This window comes from Orcinus orca, chromosome 2 (assembly GCF_937001465.1).
Source record: "Orcinus orca chromosome 2, mOrcOrc1.1, whole genome shotgun sequence".
NCBI classification, from domain to species: Eukaryota; Metazoa; Chordata; class Mammalia; order Artiodactyla; family Delphinidae; genus Orcinus; species Orcinus orca.
The window spans coordinates 103,060,295-103,086,857 of NC_064560.1; the positions used below are offsets into that span (position 1 = coordinate 103,060,295).

The 26,563-nt window shown below is 39.7% G+C and overlaps 1 protein-coding gene across 1 annotated transcript; it reads left to right on the forward strand.

Moving 5' to 3' along the window:
* The first annotated feature begins 814 nt into the window (after positions 1–814).
* On the forward strand, positions 815–26,563 carry RSL24D1 (ribosomal L24 domain containing 1). Its single transcript, XM_004274645.4, has 6 exons — positions 815–971; positions 18,208–18,321; positions 20,024–20,096; positions 22,822–22,885; positions 24,629–24,714; positions 25,686–26,563. The coding sequence occupies exons 1-6, from the start codon at positions 891–893 to the stop codon at positions 25,757–25,759; spliced, it is 492 nt and encodes a 163-aa protein (XP_004274693.1). The 5' UTR covers positions 815–890; the 3' UTR covers positions 25,760–26,563.

Genomic DNA, 26,563 nt, shown 5'->3' on the forward strand with positions numbered 1-26,563 from the left:
CGACAAAAATCCTTGCCTTCATGGAGCTCACATCCCATTGAGGGGAGGCAGATAACAGCAAGATGCAGAAAAGGGTGAACAGGATGCTCATCAGTGTTATCAAGAAGAGGGAGTGGAGACACGTACACACAAATGTTTGTCTATGCACAGAAAACCTCTGGCAGGTAATAAAAGGAAGTGACTGCTACTGGAGAGGAGGACTGGAGGTCTGGGGAGAGAACTTAAGTTTACTGTGAAGAAAAAAAAATTTTTTTAACCACATATGTATATTAATTAAAAAGCGCGGAGGTGGGGGAGTAAAGGTGGAGACCACCACTACAAGTCTTTAAAACACTGCCGGTTAAGTCCTCCGAACCTGAGGCTCAGCTGCTTCGGTTGCAGCGCGTGGCATCAGGTTCCCGCCGCGGACATCAGGCAAGTCGGCTTGGGAATGGAATCATGGGCGGGGCTCGGGCCGCAGAGAAATGAGTTCCTGGAGACGAGCCACGTGTGGAGAGCCGTCTTGGGAAAAGCACAAACCAGAAACAAGATATACAAGACGTGAGTAAATGCTGACGTTGTACGACACGGTGGGGAGGAAAACTAGAGGCTCGGACAGCCAGTTCAGAAGCCTGCGTAGAAACGCGCACTTCACCAGCGGGCGGCCGCACTCTGGGCCTGCGCCAAACGGCTGCGCTTTTGCCGGCGTGCCCGCGGGGTGGCGCTGTCACGTCCGGCCAGCTTTCCAGGGGCCCCCAAGAGCGAAGGAACACCGCCTTTTCCGGGTGGAGAACCGGAAAGAGAATCACTTCCCGTGGCGGGGCTACGTCACTTCCTCTTAAGCGCGGCGTCTGGCCGGGGCGTCAGCACGAGCGGCGTCAGCACGAGCGGCGTCCGCACGAGCGTTCAACATGCGGATTGAGAAGTGTTATTTCTGTTCCGGGCCGATTTACCCAGGCCACGGCATGATGTTCGTTCGCAACGATTGCAAGGTGAGACGGCCGGGAGTAGCGCGCGCTCCGCTGCGCTCCCGCCGGGCTGAAGCCGCGCCCGCTCGGCGCGGGGTTCCTCTGCCCCTGCGTGGGGTTTGGTCTAGGATTTCGGCTCGTGGGGCTGGTTTTGCTAGCGGCTCCGACCTCCCTCTTGGGGAAGGTTCTCCTGCCGGCGTCGCGACCGGAGCTGGTCACTAGACCGCCGTTGGGCGAGGCTGACTGCCATGAGGTTGAGGAGCGATTCCAGCCAGCGCCCACGGGGAAGCTGGGAGTCTGTTTGCCCATGCACATGGGCCACGTTCTTCAGTTCGGTAAACTTTGTTGAACGCATGCCGGGTTAAGCATCATTGCTGAGGTCCGCGTCTGTACAGATGAATAAGACTTGGGGTCGGCCATAGTCTGTAGAGGTTGATAGAAATGTTGCATATGGCTTAATAATAGAGTTATGTATTATGAAGCTGTTGGAGGTGTTTTGGAGAGGGCCGTCTGTAGAAAGGCACAGAAAGGAAGTGACGTTTATCCTGGATCTTGCATTTTGCTTAAGAACGTGAGGAGAAGGCAATCTAGGTGGAAGGAAAACGAACAGTTTGAGCAAAGGCACAGAGGGGAGCAGCTACTTCTCTGTTTAGGGAAGTGACGGATTGCAGATGGTAATAGAGGCTTGGGGTAGGGCTATAATGAAGTACGGTTTTCACTGAATGTGTATCACTTTTTCATCATCATGAAGTCGAAAGATCATAAGTTGGGGACCGTCTGTATAAGGCCTCTGTGAAAGACTTTATGAGTGATACATGAATTTGCCTTTCATACCGGAATGGATCTCATTCCTCTGTTTAACACATTGTTTCTCAAAATTAGACCTCTATTGTATTTGCTTCTGAATCACTGGACACTTGTAGAAAATACTGATTCCTGGTTTCCACCAGATCTATTGAATTGGAATCTCTGGGGAGAGAGGAAGAGGAGCTAGAAATCTATATTCATTGAGGTGATTTTGACATGCTAAAGAACTACAGTTCTTGTTTCATCACCTTATGTCTGTATTCTACATGAAAAATATTGACCTCACTAAATTAGGAGTAAGGGGTCTTGCCAAAAGTGTGGGACCAAAGCGATGTTTGAAAACTTGAAAGAGCATGTAAAAGATTTTTTTTTTTTTTTTTTTCCCGGTACGCGGGCCTCTCACTGTTGTGGCCTCTCCCGTTGCGGAGCACAGGCTCCGGACGCGCAGGCCCAGCGGCCATGGCTCACGGGCCCAGCCGCTCCGTGGCACGTGGGATCTTCCCGGACCGGGGCACGAACCCGTGTCCCCTGCATCGGCAGGCGGACTCTCAACCACTGCGCCACCAGGGAAGCCCTCATGTCTCTTTTTGAATTATGGTTTTCTCAGGGTATATGCCCAGTAGTGGGATTGCTGGGTCATATGGTAGTTCTATTTTTAGTTTTTTAAGGAACCTCAATAGTGTTCTCCCTAGTGGTTGTATCAATTTACATTCCCACCAACAGTGCAGGAGGGTTCCCTTTTCACCACACCCTTTCCAGCATTTATTGTTTCTAGATATTTTGCTAATGGCCATGCTGACCAGTGTGAGGTAATACCTCATTGTAGTTTTGATTTGCATTTCTCTAGTAATTAGTGATGTTGAGCATCTTTTCATGTGCATCTTGGTCATCTGTATGTATGTCTTCCTTGGTGAAGTGTCTATTTAGGTCTTCCACGCATTATTATTTTTTTTTTTTTTCCGGTACGCAGGCCTCTCACAGTTGTGGCTTTTCCCGTTGCGGAGAACAGGCTCCGGACGCGCAGGCTTAGCGGCCATGGCTCACGGGCCTAGCCGCTCCGTGGCATGTGGGATCTTCCCGGACCGGGGCACAAGCCCGTGTCCCCTGCATCGGCAGGCGGACTCTCAATCACTGCGCCACCAGGGAAGCCCAAAAGATTTTTAATTCCTGCTCTCAGGAACATGACAAAGAATTTATAGCAATGAATGAAATGATTGTCAGGTTGGGGTGTAATTCACCTTGGGCATTATGGCTTTGTGGATGATTTGGTCATCATGACTATGATTTTTGTCCATCAGTGTTTGTCAGCTGGGTATGGGAATTAGAAAGGATGATGGGAGCTATCTAGAGTTGTATGTTGATCTGGCAGACACAGTGGAAGTTCAAGTTGATGAGCAAGTCTATATTGCTAGCAAGGATAGTGTTGAATTAGCTGGGAGCTAGCTTGCTGTAGGGAAGACCAGTGTATCCAGAACAGAGTTGATTGGGGAAATAAGAAGTAGAGGCCCTGAAGCACTAATGAAGAACAGGTGCCTCATTTTTTCTTTGTTGATGATTCCGAAATCTTTATCTCCTTAGTTTCAGGTGTGAATTTTCCGCTTGACAGGGAAATCCTGTTTGTACCTAACAGTGAGCCTACTGAGAGTGTTCCTTATTACCTCAAATCTTTTTGCTCTCTGAATTAATACTGTCATCCACCTAGACAGTTCTGCTAGAAACTGAGAGTCATCTTTGAATCTTTCACCGTTTATATCTAGCTATAGGTTCTATCCATTCTGCCTTTGCAAGGGAGAGTGGTGTCTCAGCTTTCTTTCTGCCCACCTGCCCTGGGTCCAGATTAGGCACTTGTCGCTTTTGTAGCCTCCTAACTAGTCTTTCTGCATTTATGCTCTTAGCTTTTGGGTCCATCTTTCATAGAAACCTCCCCTCTTATGCTTCTCAGGTAGTTTCTTAAGAGTAGAATTAGTGTATTACTGCTCCATATTTTCATAGTTTGCAAACAGGAAAAATATACATACTCTTAAGGTGTGCTTAATAAATGTTTGTTGAATTAGTGGCATAAGAACTTGAAGATGTGGCATAAGAACTTGAAGATGTGGCATAAGAACTTGAAGGTGTTGGAAGAACTTTGAGGCTCAGATGGATCATTTGTGTGCATGTTGAAGACTGAGGATGATGCCAGAGGACTAGGTTAAAAGGAAAATTTGAGTCTTATGAAACTTTGTCTCACACATAATCGTTTACCACCTACCCCACCATAGATTTAACCACTTCCTTAATGTGTACTTGCATATTACTTTATACTTGATTATTGTGTATAGTTATATCCCATTGTTTATATCCTAGTCGGTTCTTTATCTCTCTTGTTTGCAAAATGAGATTTTACCACGTTGCTAGACTAAGCTTCTCAACGTAGGGCGTCATGTTTTAATTATTCTTGTATCTAGTACAACATCCAGCACATAGTAGCTGCTCCTTATTTGGGGATTGAATCCCTATCCCATCTCAGTGACTCCAGTCTCTTCAGATAATTCATTGTGCTTTTCAGGTGACGTCTGTTAGATATGGAGTTCAAGTAGACTTGCCTGTAACTTCCCATTGGCTCTCTTTGGAACCGAGGAGACCTGGGACAAGTTCAGGTCTCTCATTAGGTATATTTCAGAAGTGGGGATTTGTTTAGGAGTTATCTAGTAGGTATTAAACATTGAAGGCTTTTACTTAAAAAAGGTAATAGTACTTTGGCTGAAAATACTCAAAGAAATTTTACCAATAATGATTTTATAGTGAGTTATTCCAGAAGACTACAATATTCTATTTTCTAGTTGGTTTGAAATTAATTCAAGAATGTAGACATGCTTTTACTCGAGTCTCGCAGGAGAGGGCTCTCCATGAGGTCAGGGCTTAGATCAGATTGATCTGGTATTGACCATTTCTAAGAAAACTATGTCCTAGTGTGTTTAGTGACCTATTTGAAGGTCTCCATAGAACAAAGTGTATATAAAATGAAAAGTATTTTGGTTTGTGATATATGCGTATGTGTGTGTGTGTGTGAGTGTGTGTATGTTAGCTTGAAATGGTGATATCTTATTTTGACCTTTTTTTTTTTAATGGGTCACATTTTCTAGGTATGATAATTCAACTTAATTTTCTTTGCCAAGATCTACAAACTCAATTACTTTTTCTCTTCAGATTTCCTCTAGTAATACACACAAATTTCAATGTGTTCTAAGACAAAGTAACAAAATGATGCATTTTAGACTTATAAAATGAGTCCCAATAAGCCATTTCAGGAGCATGTTGAATGATCATTAAATTGTAAACACTATTAAAGGATCACATCTTTTGGGATGAAAGTGAAGAATTAAAGTAGTGAAGAATCTTCCTAGTAGATCTCTGAATAAATACTTTAGAAAACAAATCTATAGTCAGTTTTAGTTGCTTTTTTGAAATTATTTTGTGCAACGGTGGAAAGAACCAAAGGAAGTTTCAGAATGGTTGTTTGAAACTTTTAACCCCCTCCCCCCATTGAGGTATTTAGAAAGTGAATTTTGAGAATTATTCTGAATTGCAAAGGGATTTAAATAAATGACTTTCCCTAAAACTGTTCCCTTCATTCAAGATCATTTGTAAGGTTTTACTATTATTCTATAAAAATGGTCGGGTTTTTTTGTTTTTTTTTTTTGCGGTACGCGGGCCTCTCACTGTTGTGGCCTCTCCCGTTGCGGAGCACAGGCTCCGGACGCGCAGGCTCAGCGGCCATGGCTCACTGGCCCAGCTGCTCCGCGGCATGTGGGATCTTCCCGGACTGGGGCACGAACCCGTGTCCCCTGCATCGGCAGGTGGACTCTCAACCACTGTGCCACCAGGGAAGCCCTACAAATTTCCTTTTTAGCACTGCTTTCCCTGCATCCCTTAAGTATTGGTAGGCTTTGTTATCATTTTCATTCATGTCAAAATATTTTCTAATTTCCCTTGTGATTTCTTCTTTGCACCCTTGATTGTTTGAGTGCATTGTTTAATTTCCACGTATTTGTGAATTTTCCAGATTTTTTTCTGTGATTGATTTCAGTTTCATTCTGTTGTGGTCAGAGAACATACTTTGTATTATTTTAGTCTTTTCAGATTTATTGAGACTTGTTTTGTGTTCTAAAATTGTGGTCTGTCTTGGAGAATGTTGCATGTGCAGTTGGGAAGAATGTATATTCTACTGTTGAGTGGAGAGTTCTACTGATGTCTATTATGTCTGGTTGTTCTATAGCATTGTTCAAGTCCTCTGTTTCCTTATTGATCTTCTTTTTGTTCTGACCGTTATTGAAAGTGGGGTATTTGAAGTTTCCAATTGTTACTGTTGAACTATTTCTTCCTTCAATTCTGTTGGTGTTTTTTTTTCTTTTGGTGCATATATATATATATATATATTTTATTGAAGTGTAGTTGATTTACAATGTTGTGGTAGTTTCTGGTGTACAGCACAGTGATTCAGTTATATATTATACATATATATTACATATTTTTTTCATATTCTTTTCCATTATGATTTATTACAGGATATTGAATATAGTTCCCTGTGCTATGCAATAGGACCTTGTTGTTTATTCATTCTGTTGGGTTGGCCAATAAGTTCGTTTGGTTAATGAATACATTTAATAAAGTTCTTGCTGAAAATGAAAAATGTGTGTTTTATTTTTACTTAAAACCGAATGACCTTTGTGGCCAATTCAGTGTATATAATAGTTTGCATCTGCTAGTCCCAAACTCTCAATCCAACCCTCTCCCACCCCCACTCCCCCTTCGCAACCACAGGTCTGTTCTCTATGCATGTGAGTCTTTTTCTGTTTCATAGATAAGTTCATTTGTGTCATATTTTAGATTCCACACATAAGTGATATCCTATGGTATTTGTCCTTTTCTTTCTGACTTACTTCACTTAGTAGGATTCTCTCTAGGTCCATCCATGTAACTGCAAATGGCATTATTTCATTCTTTTTTTATATTCCATTGTGTATATATGTGTGTGTGTATACATATATATGATATATATATATATATCATATATATATGTCTCTCACATCTTCTTTATCCATTCTTCTATCTATGGACATTTAGGTTGTTTCCATGTCTTAGCTATTGTGAACAGTGCTGCTATGAACATAGGAGTGCATCTATCTTTTTGAATTATAGTTTTGTCCGGATATTTGCCCAGGAGTAGCATTGCTGGATCATATGGCAACTCTGCTTTTAGTTTTTTGAGGAACCTCCATACTGTTCTCCAGTGGCTGCACCAATTTACTTTCACACCAACAGTGTAGGAAGGTTTCCTTTCTCCACACCCTCTCCAGCATTTGTTATCTGTAGACTTTTTTTTTTTTTTTTTTTGCGGTACACAGGCGTCTCACTGTTGTGGCCTCTCCCGTTGCGGAGCACAGGCTCCGGACGCGCAGGCTCAGCGGCCATGGCTCACGGGCCTAGCCGCTCCGCGGCATGTGGGATCTTCCCGGACTGGGGCACGAACCCGTGTCCCCTTCATCGGCAGGCGGACTCTCAACCACTGCGCCACCAGGGAAGCCCATCTGTAGCCTTCTTTAATGATGGCCATTCTGACTGGTGTGACGTGGTACCTCACTGTAGTTTTGATTTGCATTTCTCTAATAATTAGCCATGTTGAGCATCTTTTCATGTTCCTGTTGGCCATCTGTATGTCATCTTTGGAGAAATGTCTGTTTAGATCTTCTGCCCATTTTTTGATTGGGTTGTTTGTTTTTTTGTTATTGAGTTGTATGAGCTATTGGTATATTTTGGAAATTAAGCCCTTGTTGGTCACATCAGTTGCAAATATTTTCTCCCAGTCTGTATGTTGTCTTTTCATTTTGCTTATGGTTTCCTTTGCTGTGCAAAAGCTTGTAAGTTTGATTAGGTCCCATTTGTTTATTTTTGCTTTTATTTCTATTGCCTTGGTAGACTGACCTAATAAAACATTGGTACGATTTATGTCAGAAATTTTTGCCTGTGTTCTCTTCTAGGAGTTTTATGGTGTCATGTCTTATGTTTAAGTCTTTAAGCCATTTTGAGTTTATTTTTGTGTACGGTGTGAGGGTGTGTTGTAACTTCATTGATTTACATGCAGGTGCATATATATATATATATTTTTTAAACATCTTTATTGGGGTATAATTGCTTTACAATGGTGTGTTAGTTTCTGCTTTATAACAAAGTGAATCAGTTATACATATACATATGTTCCCATATGTCTTCCCTCTTGCGTCTCCCTCCCTCCCACCCTCCCTATCCCACCCCTCCAGGCTGTCACAAAGCACCGAGCCAATATCACTGTGCCATGCGGATGCTTCCCACTAGCTATCTACCTTACTACGTTTGTTAGTGTGTATATGTCCATGACTCTCTCTCGCCCTGTCACAGCTCACCCTTCCCCCTCCCCATAACCTCAAGTCTGTTCTTTAGTAGGTCTGCGTCTTTATTCCTGCCTTACCCCTAGGATCTTCATGACATTTTTTTTCTTAAATTACATATATATGTGTTAGCATACGGTATTTGTCTTTTTCTTTCTGACTTACTTCACTCTGTATAACAGACTCTAGGTCTATCCACCTCATTACAAATAGCTCAATTTCGTTTCTTTTTATGGCTGAGTAATATTCCATTGTATATATGTGCCACATCTTCTTTATCCATTCATCCGATGATGGGCACTTAGGTTGTTTCCATCTCCGGGCTATTGTAAATAGAGCTGCAATGAACACTTTGGTACATGACTCTTTTTGAATTTTGGTTTTCTCAGGGTATATGCCCAGTAGTGGGATTGCTGGGTCATATGGTAGTTCTATTTGTAGTTTTTTAAGGAACCTCCATACTGCTCTCCATAGTGGCTGTACCAATTCACATCCCCACCAGCAGTGCAAGAGTGTTCCCTTTTCTCCACACCCTCTCCAGCATTTATCGTTTCTAGATTTTTTGATGATGGCCATTCTGACTGGTGTGAGATGATATCTCATTGTAGTTTTGATTTGCATTTCTCTAATGATTAATGATGTTGAGCATTCTTTCATGTGTTTGTTGGCAGTCTGTATATCTTCTTTGGAGAAATGTCTATTTAGGTCTTCTGCCCATTTTTGGATTGGGTTGTTTGGTTTTTGTTACTGAGCTGCATGAGCTGCTTGTAAATTTTGGAGATTAATCCTTTGTCGGTTGCTTCATTTGCAAATATTTTCTCCCATTCTGAGGGTTGTCTTTTGGTCTTGTTTATGGTTTCCTTTGCTGTGTAAAAGCTTTGAAGTTTCATTAGGTCCCATTTGTTTATTTTAGGTTTTATTTCCCTTTCTCTAGGAGGTGGGTCAAAAAGGATCTTGCTGTGATTTATGTCATAGAGTGTTCTGCCTATGTTTTCCTCTAAGCGTTTGATAGTTTCTGGCCTTACATTTAGGTCTTTAATCCATTTTGAGCTTATTTTTGTGTATGGTGTTAGGGAGTGATCTAATCTCATACTTTTCCATGTACCTGTCCAGTTTTCCCAGCACCACTTATTGAAGAGGCTGTCCTTTCTCCACTGTACCTTCCTGCCACCTTTATCAAAGATAAGGTGTCCATATGTGCATGGGTTTATCTCTGGGCTTTCTATCCTGTTCCATTGATCTGTCTTTCTGTTTTTGTGCCAGTACCATACTGTCTTGATGACTGTAGCTTTGTAGTATAGTCTGAAGTCAGGGAGCCTGATTCCCCCAGCTCCTTTTTTCGTTCTCAAGATTGCTTTGGCTATTCGGGGTCTTTTGTGTTTCCATACAAATTGCGAAATTTTTTGTTCTAGTTCTGTGAAAAATGCCAGTGGTAGTTTGATAGGGATTGCATTGAATCTGTAGATTGCTTTGGGTAGTAGAGTCATTTTCACAATGTTGATTCTTCCAATCCAAGAACATGGTATATCTCTCCATCTACTTGTATCATCTTTAATTTCTTTCATCAGTGTCTTATAATTTTCTGCATACAGGTCTTTTGTCTCCTTAGGTAGGTTTATTCCTAGATATTTTATTCTTTTTGTTGCAGTGGTAAATGGGAGTGTTTTCTTGATTTCACTTTCAGATTTTTCATCATTAGTATATAGGAATGCCAGAGATTTCTGTGCATTAATTTTGTATCCTGCTACTTTACCAAATTCATTGATTAGCTCTAGTAGTTTTCTGGTAGCATCTTTAGGATTCTCTATGTATAGGATCATGTCATCTGCAAACAGTGACGGCTTACTACTACTTTTCCGATTTGGATTCCTTTTATTTCCTTTTCTTCTCTGATTGCTGTGGCTAAAACTTCCAAAACTATGTTGAATAAGAGTGATGAGAGTGGGCAGCCTTGCCTTGTTCCTGATCTTAGTGGAAATGCTTTCAGTTTTTCACCATTGAGGATGATGTTTGCTGGGGGCTTGTCATATATGGCCTTTATTATGTTGAGGAAAGTTCCCTCTATGCCTACTTTCTGCAGGGTTTTTATCTTAAATGGGTGTTGAATTTTGTCAAAAGCTTTCTCTGCATCTATTGAGATGATCATATGGTTTTTCTCCTTCAATTTGTTAACATGGTTTATCACACTGACAGATTTGCGTATATTGAAGAATCCTTGCATTCCTGGAATAAACCCCACTTGATCATGGTGTATGATCCTTTTAATGTGTTGTTGGATTCTGTTTGCTAGTATTTTGTTGAGGATTTTTGCATCTATGTTCATCAGTGATATTGGCCTGTAGTTTTCTTTCTTTGTGACATCCTTGTCTGGTTTTGGTATCAAGGTGATGGTGGCCTCGTAGAAGGAATTTGGGAGTGTTCCTCCCTCTGCTCTATTTTGGAAGAGTTTGAGAAGGATAGGTGTTAGCTCTTCTCTAAATGTTTGAAAGAATTCGCCTGTGAAGCCATCTGGTCCTGGGCTTTTGCTTGTTGGAAGATTTTTAATCACAGTTTCAATTTCAGTGCTTGTGATTGGTCTGTTCATATTTTCTATTTCTTCCTGATTCAGTCTTGGCAGGTTGTGCATTTCCAAGAATTTATCCGTTTCTTCCAGATTGTCCATTTTATTGGCATAGAGTTGCTTGTAGTAATCTCTCATGATATTTTTTATTTCTGCAGTGTCAGTTGTTACCTCTCCTTTTTCATTTCTAATTCTATTGATTTGAGTCTTCTCCCTTTTTTTCTTGATGAGTCTGGCTAGTGGTTTATCAATTTTGTTTATCTTCTCAAAGAACCAGCTTTTAGTTTTATTGATCTTTGCTATTGTTTCCTTCATTTCTTTTTCATTTATTTCTGATCTGATTTTTATGATTTCTTTCCTTCTGCTAGCTTTGGGGTTTTTTTGTTCTTCTTTCTCTAATTGCTTGAGGTGCAAGGTTAGGTTGTTTATTCTAGATGTTTCCTGCTTCTTAAGGTGGGCTTGTATTGCTATAAACTTCCCCCTTAGAACTGCTTTTGCTGCATCCCATAGGTTTTGGGTCGTTGTGTCTCCATTGTCATTTGTTTCTAGGTATTTTTTTATTTCCTCTTTGATTTCTTCAGTGATCACTTCATTATTAAGTAGTGTATTGTTTAGCCTCCATGTGTTTGTATTTTTTACAGATCTTTTCCTGTAATTGATATCTAGTCTCATGGCGTTGTGGTCAGAAAAGATACTTGATACAATTTCAGTTTTCTTAAATTTACCAAGGCTTGATTTGTGACCCAAGATATGATCTATCCTGGAGAATGTTCCATGAGCACTTGAGAAAAATGTGTATTCTGTTGTTTTTGGATGGAGTGTCCTATAAATATCAATTAAGTCCATCTTGTTTAATGTATCATTTAAAGCTTGTGTTTCCTTATTTATTTTCATTTTGGATGATCTGTCCATGGGTGAAAGTGGGGTGTTTAAGTCCCCTACTATGAATGTGTTACTGTCGATTTCCCCTTTTATGGCTGTTAGTATTTGCCTTATGTATTGAGGTGCTCCTATGTTGGGTGCATAAATACTTAAAATTGTTATATCTTCTTCTTGGATCAATCCCTTGATCATTATGTAGTGTCCTTCTTTGTCTCTTTTAATAGTCCTTATTTTAAAGTCTATTTTGTCTGATATGAGAATTACTATTCCAGCTTTCTTTTGGTTTCCATTTGCATGAAATACCTTTTTCCATCCCCTTACTTTCAGTCTGTATGTGTCTCTAGGTCTGAAGTGGGTCTCTTGTAGACAGCATATATAAGGGTCTTGTTTTTGTATCCATTCAGCCAATCTGTGTCTTTTGGTGGGAGCATTTAGTCCATTTACATTTAAGGTAATTATCGATATGTATGTTCCTATTCCCATTTTCTAAATTGTTTTGGGTTCGTTATTATAAGTCTTTTCCTTCTCTTGTGTTTCTTGCCTAGAGAAGATCCTTTAGCATTTGTTGTAAAGCTGGTTTGGTGGTGCTGAACTCTCTCAGCTTTTGCTTGTCTGTAAAGGTTTTAATTTCTCCATCAAATCTGAATGAGATCCTTGCTGGGTAGAGTAGTCTTGGCTGCAGGTTTTTCTCCTTCATCACTTTCAGTATGTCCTGCCACTCCCTTCTGGCTTGTAGGGTTTCTGCTGAGAGATCAGCTGTTAACCTTATGGGGATTCCCTTATGTGTTATTTGTTGTTTTTCCCTTGCTGCTTTTAATATACTTTCTTTGTATTTAATTTTTGACAGTTTGATTAATATGTGTCTTGGCGTATTTCTCCTTGGATTTATCCTGTATGGGACTCTCTGTGCTTCCTGGACTTGATTAACTATTTCCTTTCCCATATTAGGGAAGTTTTCAACTATAATCTCTTCAAATATTTTCTCAGTCCCTTTCTTTTTCTCTTCTTCTTCTGGAACCCCTATAATTCGAATGTTGGTGCGTTTAATGTTGTCCCAGACGTCTCTGAGACTGTCCTCAGTTCTTTTCATTCTGATTTCTTTATTCTGCTCTGCAGTAGTTATTTCCACTATTTTATCTTCCAGGTCACTTATCCGTTCTTCTGCCTCAGTTATTCTGCTATTGATCCCATCTAGAGTACTTTTAATTTCATTTATTGTGTTGTTCATCGTTGCTTGTTTCATCTTTATTTCTTCTAGGTCCTTGTTAACTGTTTCTTGCATTTTGTCCATTCTATTTCCAAGATTTCGGATCATCCTTACTATCATTATTCTGAATTCTTTTTCAGGTAGACTGGCTATTTCCTCTTCATTTGTTAGGTCTGGTGCATTTTTATCTTGCTCCTTTATCTGCTGTGTGTTTTTCTGTCTTCTCATTTTGCTTATCTTACTGTGTTTGGGGTCTCCTTTTTGCAGACTGCAGGTTCGTAGTTCCCGCTGTTTTTGATGTCTGTCTCCAGTGGCTAAGGTTGGTTCAGTGGTTTGTGTAGGCTTCCTGGTGGAGGGGACTAGTGCCTGTGTTGTGGTGGATGAGGCTGGATCTTGTCTCTCTAGTGGGCAGGTTCACGTCTGGTGGTGTGTTTTGGGGTGTCTGTCGCCTTATTATGATTTTAGGCAGCCTCTCTGCTAATGGGTGGGGTTGTGTTCCTGTTTTGCTAGTTGTTTGGCATAGTGTGTCCAGCACTGTAGCTTGCTGGTCATTGAGTGAAGCTGGGTCTTGGTGTTGAGATGGAGATCTCTGGGAGATTTTCACCATTTGATATTATGTGGAGCTGGGAGGTCTCTTGTTGACCAGTGTCCTGAAGTTGGCTCTCCCACGTCAGAGGCAGAGCCCTGACTCCTGGCTGGAGCACCAATAGCCTTTCAGCCACACGGCTCAGAATAAAAGGGAGAAAAAGTAGAGGGAATTAGTAGAAGTATGAGGAAAGAAAGAAGGAAAGGAGGGAAGGAAGGAAGGAAGGAAGAAAGAAAGAAAGAAGCAAAGAAGGAAAGAAGGCAAGAAGGAAAGAAAGGAGGGAGGGAGGAAGGAAGGAAGGGAAAGAAGGAAAAAAGACAGAAAGAAGATACAGTAAAAATAAAGTATAATAAAGTTATTGAATTAAAAAATTCTTATTTAGAAAAAAAAAGGGACAGATAGAACCTTAGGACAAATGTTGGAAGCAAAGCTATACAGACAAAATCTAACACAGAAGCATACACATACACCCTCACTAAAAGAGGTAAAGGGGGAAAAATCATAAATCTTGCTCTCAGAGACCACCTCCTCAATTTGGGATGATTCGTTGTCTAAAGGAGGGAAGGAAGGAAGGAAAGAAAGAACGAACGAAGGTAAAGTATAATAACGTTATTAAAATTAAAATTATTAAGAAAAAAATTTTTTAAAAAACCATGGACGGATAGAACCCTAGGACAAATGGTGGAAGCAAGACTATACAGACAAGATCTCACACAGAAGCATACACATACACATTCACAAAAAGAGGAAAAAGGAAAAAAATCATAGATCTTGCTCCTAAAGTCCACTTCCTTAATTTGGGATGATTGGTTGTCTATTCAGGTATTCCACAGATGCAGGGTACATCAAGTTGATTGTGGAGCTTTAATCCGCAGCTTCTGAGGCTGCTGGAAGAGATTTCCCTTTCTCTTCTTTGTTCTCACAGCTCACAGGGGCTCAGCTTTGGATTTGGCCCTGCCTCTGTGTGTAGGTCGCTGGAGGGCGTCTGTTTTTTGCTCATACAGGACGGGGTTAAAGGAGACGCTGATTCGGGGGCTCTGGCGCACTCAGGCCGGCGGGGAGGGAGGGGCACGGAGTGCGGGGCGGGCCTGCGGCGCCAAAGGCCGGCGTGACTTTGCACCAGCCTGAGGCCCACCGTGCGTTCTCCCAGGGAAGTTGTCCCTGGATCCCGGGAACCTGGCAGTGGCGGGCTGCACAGGCTCCGCGGAGGAGGGGTGTGGAGAGTGACCTGTGCTCGCACACAGGCCCCTTGGTGGCGGCAGCAGCAGCCTTAGCGTCTCCCGCCCGCCTCTGGGGTCCGCGCTTTTAGCCGCGGCTCGCGCCCGTCTCTGGGGTTTGCGCTTTTAGCCGCGGCTCGCGCCCGTCCCTGGAGTTCCTTTAAGCAGCGTTCTTAAACCCCTCTCCTCACGCACCAGGAAACAAAGAGGGAAGAAAAAGTCTCTTGCCTCTTCGGCAGGTGCAGACTTTTCCCCGGACTCCCTCCCGGCTAGCCGTGGTGCACTAACCCCTTCAGGCTGTGTTCAAGCTGCCGAGCCTCAGAGCCTCAGCTCGCAGCCCCGCCCGCCCTGGCGGTTGAGCAGACAAACCTCTCGGGCTGGTGAGTGCCGGTCGGCACCGATCCTCTGTGCGGGGAATCTCCCCGCTTTGCCCTCCGCACCCGTTGCTGTGCACTCCTCCGCGGCTCCCAAGCTCCCCCCTCCGCCTCCCGCAGTCTCCGCCCGCGAAGGGGCTTCCTAGTGTGTGGAAACTTCCTCCTTCACAGCTCCCTCCCACTGGTGCAGGTGCCGTCCCTATTCTTTTGTCTGTTTTTTCTTTTTTTTTTTCTTTTGCCCTACCCAGGTACGTGGGGAGTTTCTTGCCTTTTGGGAGGTCTGAGGTCTTCTGCCAGCCTTCAGTAGGTGTTCTGTAGGAGTTTTTCCACGTGTAGATGTATTTCTGATGTATCTGTGGGGAGGAAGGTCATCTCCGCATCTTACTCTTCCGCCATCTTCCTGAAGTCCAGCCATATATGTTTTAAGTTATATATTCATGTTGGATTGACCCTTTTATCATTTTATGGTGTCCTTTTTTGTCTTTTGTAACAATTTTTCTTAAGACTTATTTTGCCTGATATAAACAGTATAACTACTGTTATGCTGTCCTGTAGACAGCATATAGATGGATCTTTTTTTTAAAAAAATATTTATTTATTTTTGGCTGCGTTGGGTCTTTGTTGGTGCATGCGGGCTTTCTCTGGTTGCAGGGAGCAGGGGCTATTCTTTGTTGCAGTAAGTGGGCTTCTCATTGCGGTGGCTTCTCTTGTTGCAGAGCACGGACTGTAGGCTCATGGGCTTCAGTAGCTGTGGCTTGTGAGCTCTAGAGCGCAGGCTCGGTAATTGTGGTGCACAGGCTTAGTTGCTCCGTGGCATGTGGGATCTTCCCGGACCAGGGCTTGAACCTGTGTCCCCTGCATTGGCAGGCGGATTCTTAACCACTGCACCACCAGGGAAGTCCCAGGATGGATCATTTTTAAAATTCATCCTGCCAATTTCTGCCTTTTCATTGGAGAAGTTGATTTATTTACGTTTAAAGTAATTACCAGTAAGGAAGGACTTCTGCCATTTTTGATATTTGTTTTCTATGTCATGTCTTTTTTGTTCCTCAATTCTTATTACTGTCTTACTTTATGACTGCTTTTTCTATAGTGTAGTGTTGCGATTCCCTTCTTGTTTCTTTGTATATTTTTAGTTTTAGTAACTTTCTTAATGGTTACTCTGGTGACTACAATTAATCTTAATTTCCAGTGATGTAGATTTATAATTATTGTTTTATACAATTGTCTTTTAAATTAAATCTTATGAAAAAAGAGGAGTCACTAACTAGAAATTCATTAATACTGACCTTTATACTCACCTATTTAGTTACCTTTACTGGTGTTCTTTATTTCTTCTTGTGGATTCAAGTTACTGCCCATTGTCCTTTCATTTCGGCCTGAAGGACTCCCTTTAGCATTTCTTGTAGGGCACTGGCAACAAACTCTAAATTTGTTTTTATTGAGGTGAGATTTATATAACATAAAATTTACCATCTTATTTTTATTAAGTTATAAGTGACGTACAACATTAGTTCCATGTGTACAACATAATGATTTGATATTTATATATATTGTGCAATGGTCACCACAGTAAGTCTAGTTAACATTTGTCACCATTACCTTGTTACAGAATTTATTTTACTGTGATGAGAACTGTTAAAATCTACTCTCTTAGCAACTTTCAAATATGCAATACAGTCTATTAACTGTAGTCATCATGCTGTATATTACATCCCCATGACTTATTTTTTTTATAACTGGAAGTTTGTATCTTCTGACTCCCTTCACCCATTTTGCCCACCTCTCCCGCTTCCCTCAGTCTCTAACAACCACCAATTTATTCTCTGTATCTGTGAGCTTTGTGTTTTTGTTTTTTTAGATCCCACATGTAAGTGATATCATACATACGGTATTTGTCTTCCTCTGTCTGCTTATTTTACCTAGCATAATGCCCTCAAGATACATCCATGTTGTTGTAAACAGCAAGATTTCCTTCCTTTTTTCTTTGGCTGTGCCACGTGGCTTGTGGGATCTTAGTTCCCCAACCAGGGATCGAACCTGGGCCCCCTGCCATGGAAGCACCCAGTCCTAACCACTGGACCACCAGGGAATTCCCAAGATTTCCTTCTTTTTTATGGTTGAATAATGTTCCATTATATATATATGTCATATTTACAGTGGCATGAATAGTATTTTATTGTATATATACACCACATTTTCTTTGTCCATTTATCTCTAGATGCACACTTAGGTTGTTTCCATATCTTGGCTATTGTAAGTAATGCTGCAATGAACATAGACATGCATATATCTTTTCAAATTAGTATTCCTGTGTTCTTTGGGTAAATACCCAGAAGTGGAATAGCTGGATCATATAGTAGTCCTGTTCTTTTTCTGAAGCATTTCCATAATGTTTTCCATAGTGACTGCAGCACTTTACAATCCCACCAACAATTACAAGTGTTCCCTTTTCTCCACATCCTCTCCAACACTTGTTACTTCTTGTCTTTTTGAAAATAGCCATTCTAACTGTGGTTTTGATTTTCATTTCTCTGATTAGTGATGTTGAGCATCTTTTTATGTACCTGTTGGCCATCTGTCTTTTTTAGGAAAGTGTCTATTCAGGTCTTCTGCCCATTTTTTAATTGTATTGTTTGTTTGTTTGCTATTGAATAGTATGAGTTCTTTACGTATTTTGGATATTAACCCTTTATCAGATATATAATTTGCAAATATTTTATCCCATTCAGTAGGTTGCCTTTTCATTTTTTTTGTTGTTTGTTTTTGTTTTTGTTTTGCGGTCCTCTCACTGTTGTGGCCTCTCCCGCTGCGAAGCACAGGCTCCGGACGCGCAGGCTCAGCGGCCATGGCTCACGGGCCCAGCAGATCCGCGGCATGTGGGATCTTCCCGGACCGGGGCATGAACCCGTGTCCCCTGCATCGGCAGGCGGACTCTCAACCACTGCGCCACCAGGGAAGCCCCAATGGTCGTTTTTAACCATATTTTTGGGGCCCTCAATCTTTAGTTGTGATGCTGTTTTAGTCAAAAAATAGTTCAATTTCCATTTTATGTGATATGTCTCACACATTTCTAAATGGTGTTTTGAGTAAGTAGAAGCAGTTGTGAGAACGATTGTTGCTTCTCAGACTTTATAGTATATTTTGTTTGGTAGGATAACATCCTATGGTATAAAATTTTTTAATATTGACTTTTCACTATTTAACACTTTTCTTGTAGGTGTTCAGATTCTGTAAATCCAAGTGTCATAAAAACTTTAAAAAGAAGCGCAATCCTCGCAAGGTCAGGTGGACCAAAGCATTCCGGAAAGCAGCTGGTAAAGAGCTCACAGTGGTGAGTACGGTTAGCTATCAGTATAGTTTTTACAGTTTTCAAAATTTTAACTTCTGGGTGGGAGATGTGATTTCATTAACTCTAACAAGGCTTCCTATAGAATGGTTAATGAGTGACTTATTTGCATCTGGTAATCTCATTCTCACATGATCCTCAGAACCATAAATCTGTAGAATTCTGAAAAGGAAAAAAAATCCTAATCTAGTTTGTAAAAGTGATTTTTCTTATTCTCGAAAAAGTATTTTTAGCTCTTGCAACAAGGGGAGAATTATTTAAATGGATTGAAGTTGGAAATTGCTACTTAAGGATTTTGAAAGGAGGTTAAGAGATTAAAGGGTTCTTGACTAGCAGTGAGGACTCAGATGAGGTTTGTAGTAGACTCATTTATCAGTTTCTTGATTTCTTTAGCAGGACTGTGTGTCTGAGAGCAGAGAGCTTAGTTCATAATGGCAGTGTAAGGAGGAATAGTGAGGAATCAGGGGTGAGGGAGTTCCATGGGGCAAGCCCCCACCATCATATTGCTGTTAATTGAGTTGGTGTAAGGACCTGGTGAAGCTTATCTGCACTCGATCCTTAAAAAGGGAGGAGGGGAAGCTGCTGCACAGGCTACCTTTGAGGGAGGGAGAGCTTTCAACTGTCCCCTTCCGCCGGACTTCCTCTTCCCCCAAACCCATGACTCTTTCCCACCTCGCCACTCCTTAAAGACAGTATCTAAGTAGTTGCTGTGAGGCCCTTTGCTGTCTTTCTCGACACCTGAGGTTCTTCAGTGAACATAAAGAATATTTTTTGACAACACATAAGGCCAAATCATAATTGTCACAAAAGTAATTTTCACTGTGGACGAATAGATATGTTGCATCTCAAATACAGGTGGCAACTGTATGAGTGAAGAAAGGATGCCGGGTCATAGTCATTTGCTGGTGACCACTTACGTTATCATGGCTGAGGTTACTGTGATCTGAACAGAGGCATGTGTATATAAATGAAATAGCCACGTGCAGAGTTAATGCTGTTCCATATGCCAGAGTCTGATAGCTTTGAAAACTAAGAAATATCTGTAGTTTTTCCAAAATTATTTTGCATGTTTTGAGATAAATAGGATTGTTAATTGTCAAAATATCAACTACATTTGGAGGGGACTAAAGAATTTCAGGCTGAAGCTTACATCATGCAGAGTCGTACCACATTATTTGAAGATGTGGTTTCAACTCTGTGCTGTAACACAAAGGTTTATAGGTATTGAAATATATAAACATGCTAGGTATTTTTGTTGAACCATATGCAGTTCTCAGTGTTTGACTTTTTGATCTATGGGAAAAGGAAATTTCATATGGTTCAAACTAATATAAAGTTTTCTGTCTGTGAGTCTCATCTAGGAATAGGAAATAAGGGAAGCTTTTTTAGTTCGTTTATAATCCCCATGATTGTTATAGGCCCCTATGAGGGATGGTGGTGATCCTCTCCCCTCCCCTCCCTTTGAGAATCACTCATACATAGACGTTTTCAATAGGGCTGTCTTGTACATCGTGGTATTTAAAGGCGAAAAAGGTTGAAAACTTGTATCTTCTGGGATCACCCCGGGGGAAATCTTAATATGTGCCCATAGCTTGAAACACTTAGAACTTTTGTGAAAAGGAGAAAAAGTTTTAAGAAATGCTTCCTTTCTACCTCTCTTAAAACCGTATTTCTCCTCTTCTTACAGGATAATTCATTTGAATTTGAAAAACGTAGAAATGAACCTGTCAGATACCAGCGAGAGCTGTGGAATAAAACCAGTAAGTCACAAGGACTACCGGGGATTTTCAGGAGACACTGGTTTGGGATATTACCATAACTTTAATATCAGTTGGTTGTTTAAATATTAGATTTCTTTTCATCAGTTAGCTTTTATACTTTTATCCTTATTTTAATGGCTCTGTTGTATTTGTGGGTTTTTTTAATAAGCTATCCCAAATCCTTTTCAGAATTGCCTGATGTATCCATTATAAAAATGACATAATTATTAAATTTGATATTATTTGAAGTGCCTACACAGAAATATAAAAACATTCAAATATCTGGGGAAAAAAATAGAGATGTAGATGTAGAATACTTTTGGGGGGTGAGTGTGGCATAGTTAAAATATACAAAAAACCTAAGACACTTTACAAGTTTAGATAATTTGGTTTAGGGATATAAGTATTGTTTTCTGTATACCTAATAAAACTTAGTGATTCTGTAAAGTTAAAAAGTACAGCATGTAAGGTGATAATTACAAGTTTTCTAAGAGAACTTCTAAGTGCTCGACTTGGGTAAAAATGAAGCTATAGGCTACTGAAACTAAAAGTAATGTTTAATTCTTATCTACCTACCTACCTACCTCTCTGTTTTGTTTACTTATTTAAGTAAGCAGAGGGTTTAATTTAAAAAATTCTCATGTAGTAAAACGTAGTTCCTTAAGCTAGCTTGTAGATTCCACTATGTCTCTATGTGTGTTTGAGGCCCTTGGCCCTGCCTTTTCTCCTTCCCCCATGCCTGCTTATGCAGCCTTTAGCCATTTCTAGTCTTGGGTGTGGAGGTGATGTAGTTTGTTAACTAGAAGTCTCTAAGACTTAGAATTCTACCAACTTTATTGGTCTCTAATGGATTATTGGCAGGGCATACTTTTCAATACCTTTTCACCAGTTAGTCACAAGACTTCAGAGGAAGAGTTGGAAAGTTATGGGCCTTTGTAGTAGCATTTGACACCCTCTAAAGCCTTGTTTATTTTCCTGAACTGTGTGGAAAAATCAGAGTCCCAATGGGGACTTGCCTCAGTATTCTGCCCCTTGGTGTGCTTGTTTGGTTTATCTTTTTAAAAAATAAGGTCTTTCCCTTCTGTTTTGTAATTAGCAGAGGAGTTAATTTCTGATTAGCAGTTGGTTTTATTGGGTTTATTTAGTAAGGAAATAACACTGATTCAAACGCAAGGATTTCTGAAGATTAATAGGATTTTTTAAATTGAAGAGATTAATAGGATTTTTTAAATTGAGATTATAATTGACATATTAGTTTCAGGTGCACAGCACAATGATTTGATATTTGTATATATGGTGAAATGATCACCAAAATAAGTCTGGTTAATATCTACACCATACATAGCTAATTTTCATAGGATTATTAAATTGATTCCTAAAGGTACTCTTGGCAGGGACATTATTGGAAGATCCTAAAGCGTTTCTGGACCCCACTGAGTTTTATTTCACTTTGGCCTTTGTTTTCTTTTTTGTTACTACTTGAAGATAGCAGCTCCAGACCATTTTTATCTATAACTACTTCTATTTGATGGGTATTCAGCTTGATATGGAAACTGAGGTACATATTTTAGTCCTCTGTGGATCTTCAGTTACTAAGATCCTCTGTGCTGGTATCATGATGTTTATGTTGTTCCTGAGAAATACTGTGTGTTCTCTAAGATGTTGTCTCCTTTACCAATAACCACTGACTCTAGCATACAAAGATGAACAGGGCATACACAGTCCCTGATCTCTCAGTGCATTTTACTGAGTACTCTATTTTATTGTTTCTGTTAGACAGTAATTGGTTTAGGTATTATCACAGAGTCTCATTCATTTGCCCCACTCAGATCCACAGACTACACTTTAAGAATCTGGACTGGGAATTGTGCTATTTAGTATGGTAGCCACTAGCCCCAGGGGCTACTGAGCAATTAAAATGTGACTAGCCTGAATTGAGATGTTCTGTAAATATAAAACACATGCTGGATTTTGAATACTTAGTATGAAAACAAGCATAAAATATCTCAGTAATAATTTTTTACATTAATTACATGTTGAAATGACAGTATTTTGGCTATGTTGGGTTAAACAAAATCTATCTTAAATTTAATTTCAAACTGTTCCTTTTTACTTTTTTAAAAAAAGTGGCTACTAGAAAATTTTAAATTACATGTGATTTATCTTACATTGGACAGTGCTGATATAGATTCTAGAGTAGTTGGACTCAACTCCCTTATAGCCAAGGCTCCTCTACACATTTTCTGAAACAGTTGGATTTTAGTGGTTAAGAACGTGGCAGATTGGTTCATTCTACCAGTATTCATCATGTGCAGATCATATCCTAGGCACTTGAAGAAAAAGTGGCTTTTATGACAAGGTAGAGTCTAATTATGGAGATGACAAGCTAAGAATGGGATTAATTGCCATTAATCCGAGTTCTCTGTAGAATAAAATTTGAAAAGCGTTGGACTGGTTTCAAGTACAAGAAAAATTTAGTAGTAAAGGCTTTTGCAAAATAAAAGAGAAATGATACGTGGGAAAGAGTGAACAGTGATATCAGCCAAGGGTGCATACCTTTGTCAGCTATTTTAGTAGGAATTGTTTTTGAGGTGAGTTTTTTGTTGAGTTTAATCCACTTCTAAGCCACAGTAAAGTAGTGATTGTTAAAGCTCCTGTTGGTTATAATCATCCTGCTTGAATGAATGTACATAAATTTGTTAACATTTATGAATTTTTTTTGTAGTTGATGCAATGAAGAGAGTTGAAGAGATCAAACAGAAACGCCAGGCTACATTTATAATGAACAGGTATGAATATTTAAAATATATTTTCATGTAACTTCAAACTTTCAAAAACTGGCAAGATAGTATAAAGAAGTCTTGTATATTCTGTTAGCATTTTGCCAAATTTACTTTAACTCTGTGCGTAGTAAGTTGAAGACATGATACCTTTTCCTCCTAAGTATGCCCCTCTCTCTCTCTCTCTCTATATATATATCCTAAAAATAGTATGTTCTTTTTCTCTGGGATTTTAAAATTGAGGTATAATTGACACACAACATTAGTTTCAGGTGTACAGCATAAGAACATGCTCTTAATAACCACAGTATAGTTAAATCAGAAATTAACACTGCTAAAATACTATAGACCTTACTAGATTTACCTGTTGTTCCAATAATGTCCTTCATAGCAGAAAATCCTGGATCATACATTATATTTAGTGGTCATATCTCCTCAAGCTCCTTTAATCCAAACAGTTTCTCACCTTTGTCTTAGATGACATTGGCCTGTTTGAAGAGTACAGGTCAGTCATTTCATAGAATGTTCCCCGGTTTTTGTTTGTTTTCTTCGTGATTAGATTCAGGTCCCTTTGGCCAGAACATCATAGAAGTGTGTCCCCCTTAAGCACCCCAGCAGAGGCACCTGTTGTCCCTTACTGGTGATGTTAACTTTCACTGCTTGGTTAAAGTAGTGTCTGCCAGTTTTCTCCACTGGAAAGTTACTGGTTTTTCCCCCTTTTTAATCAGTACATATCTTGAGGGAGACACATTGAGACTCGGCAAAGAGCCTGTTACTCCTCAAACTGATACGTACTGGTTTTCGCATCCATTAGAGTTCTGCCTGAATCTGTTACTACTGTGATTGTTGCCAAACGGTGGTTTTTCTGATTTCATCATTTCTTCTCCGTTTATTCGTTGACCTTCTTCTTATCTAAGAAAGAGCATTTTCCTTTTTCCCCAGTTCCAAAATTTATTCTTTTATTCACATCATATCTGTGTGTATTCATTAATTCTTACTGTATTCAATGAGTTATAATTCTTTGTCATTATTTTGATGTTCTAAGTGCCCCAAGTTGGCCAGTGAGAATTCCTTCAGGCAGGCTGTGTGTCAGTTTGACAGTTCCTCACCATTCTGTGAGTCCTTTCTTGCTTTTTGCTTTATGGCTAATGAGATTTTCCCTGCCCCAGCTTGGAATTGGCCATTTCTTTAGAAGGGGCATTGCTTTTGATCTAGTCACCATAAAAGTCATAGAAAAGCATGTGTCAACAGCTTTCTGGCTTAAAAAAAATTTTTTTTTTAAAGCATTACAAAAGACCCAAATGCTTGAGAACTAGTCTTGAGAACTAGTCTGTTAGCTTTTTTTGTTGAATGTCTTGTTTTGTGCTCTTGTAATTACTGAATGATTTAAAAAATTAGGTAACACAGAGACTACAAATCTTTCTCCTCAAATAGAGAACACAGACACTTTAATAATTAGAGATTCTTACTCTGTGTAATCTCTGAGACTTGTTAATTCTTTGTTTCAATCACATCCCTTCATTCACTGAGCAAATATCTTTTCAACCCCTGTTTTATTCCTGACTAGGTGCTAAGAATACAGTGAATGAACAAATTGGGAGTGCAGGAATCATGTTTAAGCTAATTAGGAACAAGAAATGAATTGTGTTCCCATTGCTCATTTGTGTGGCTAACTTAATACAATTTTTACAAATTAGGAATTAATGTCTTTTAAAGAGATTTTAGTAACTGAAATTTTGGCCTTTGTCCTAGGTTGAAGAAAAATAAGGAACTACAGAAAGTTCAGGACATTAAAGAAGTGAAGCAAAACATCCATCTTATCCGGGCCCCTCTTGCAGGTAAGTACTGCACTGTGCAGGAGTTCTGTGCCTTAAGTAGAGAAATGAAATATCTGGATTGTTGTGGTCCATGTAATTGGGTACCAACCAACTTTTTAAGGTTGAATCTTTTCATGTAAATGTTCTCCCTCATTTATGATATGACTGTTTATAAAAATAATTTAGTCAGTGTGTTTCCCAGTTCCAGTCAATTTATTGCGTATGGTGTTTCTTTTCTCCCTTCATAAAATCCTAGCTTCCACAAAATCCAAGTTAATCAAAACGATTTGAGTAATAATTTAATAGATGATTTTGCCTCATACCTGTTTTGATTAAAGGATAATGTTTTATATTAGTAGCTCTCAAACTTCATTTGGTGTGGGAGTTACTTGGGGGACTTAGTATGTAAACATAGAGGTCTAAGCCCTTTGAGTTTGGACCTCTGTTCTTTACTAGCTCTCCAGGTGAGTCTGATACTTCAGTTTGAGAACTACAGTTTTGTATTAAAAACCCTCCTTGTGCTTATGTAACTTACAGTTAGGCACTCACTTGAGCAGTTGCTTGTGTGCGTAATTTCTTTTGTGAGATGCTAGGAAACCACTCTTTTTACTCAGCTGGTGCCAAGTACAATCTGTTAAAAGGAGAGAAATTTTGGTGAGATATAGCTATGCCTAAACCTTAGTAAAGTCAAATCCTATAACCACATATTGGGTAGATTTATGCAAAAGTCCTAGCTAGGTTGTTTTTGTACCAAATTTTAAAAAAAAGACAAAATCCTGGAGCATTGTTCACATATAGATGATATGGACTGACAGACACCCAAAAAACAATAGGAATGAACCATTGTTACCTAAGTTTTTAGGTAACCCTCTTTGAGGTAGGTATTACAGTGTTAAGAGCAGAGACCCTGGTTCAAGGTGGCCAGGGTTCACATCCCAGCTCTTTGTCAAGAGTTTAATTTCTTTCTTTCCCTTTTTTTTTTTTTTTTTAAGGCAAAGAAAAGCAGCTGGAAGACAGAATGGTGCAGAAATTACAACAGGATGTGGACATGGAAGATGTTTCTTAGAACTCTTACTGTCTGTAACCATTTCTATAAGTGCATCTGGAAATCTCCTTTGGAGACACAGAACTTCTAAATTATTGGGGTTTTTTTCATATAAGGTCACTCATATGAAAGGGGATTAAAGTACTTCCTTCCTACATTGGTCTCTACAGAACAGCAGATGTGGATGCTTGATTGCATCTCAACGGTAAGCCTTCACTGAGAGAGACACTTTTATAAGTCATGAAAATTGTTTGTAAATACAGAAGTGAATTGTGGACATAAAATGGTCATGCCATTTGGTTAATGGCACTAGGCAGCATTTATGTAACAATTAATGACAAATTCATGATGAGTTATATATAAAATAAAATTTTCATTGCTGTAAAATATTCCTTTCCTAGAAGGGATACAGCAAGGAACTAACAATCTGTATGATAATTAGCCTCTAGTAATTTCTTTTGATTTTAGTACTTCTGGTTTTGGTTTATTAGCTTCTTAGAAGAACATAATGGTCTAATATATTGAAGCCTAATTATGTTGGACCGTTTTGATCTGGTTTTAACTATTGTGATTGATAGGCATTTGTGGATGTTGGGGGTGAGTTGAATAGTCTGTTCCTGAAATGGCACTATGTAATTTCTACTTTGGAGAATACTCACTTCTAAGTTGAGATTCCTAGTAGAATAAGATTTTTCTAGGCGTCCAGTACCTATTAAAATTTTTTGTGTGGTTTTCTTTTTAAAAACTCCTTAATTGTTTGTGGACAATTGGACGTATGGGTAACACATTATAGATTATTTGCACATAAAATTGTTTCTGAAGTAA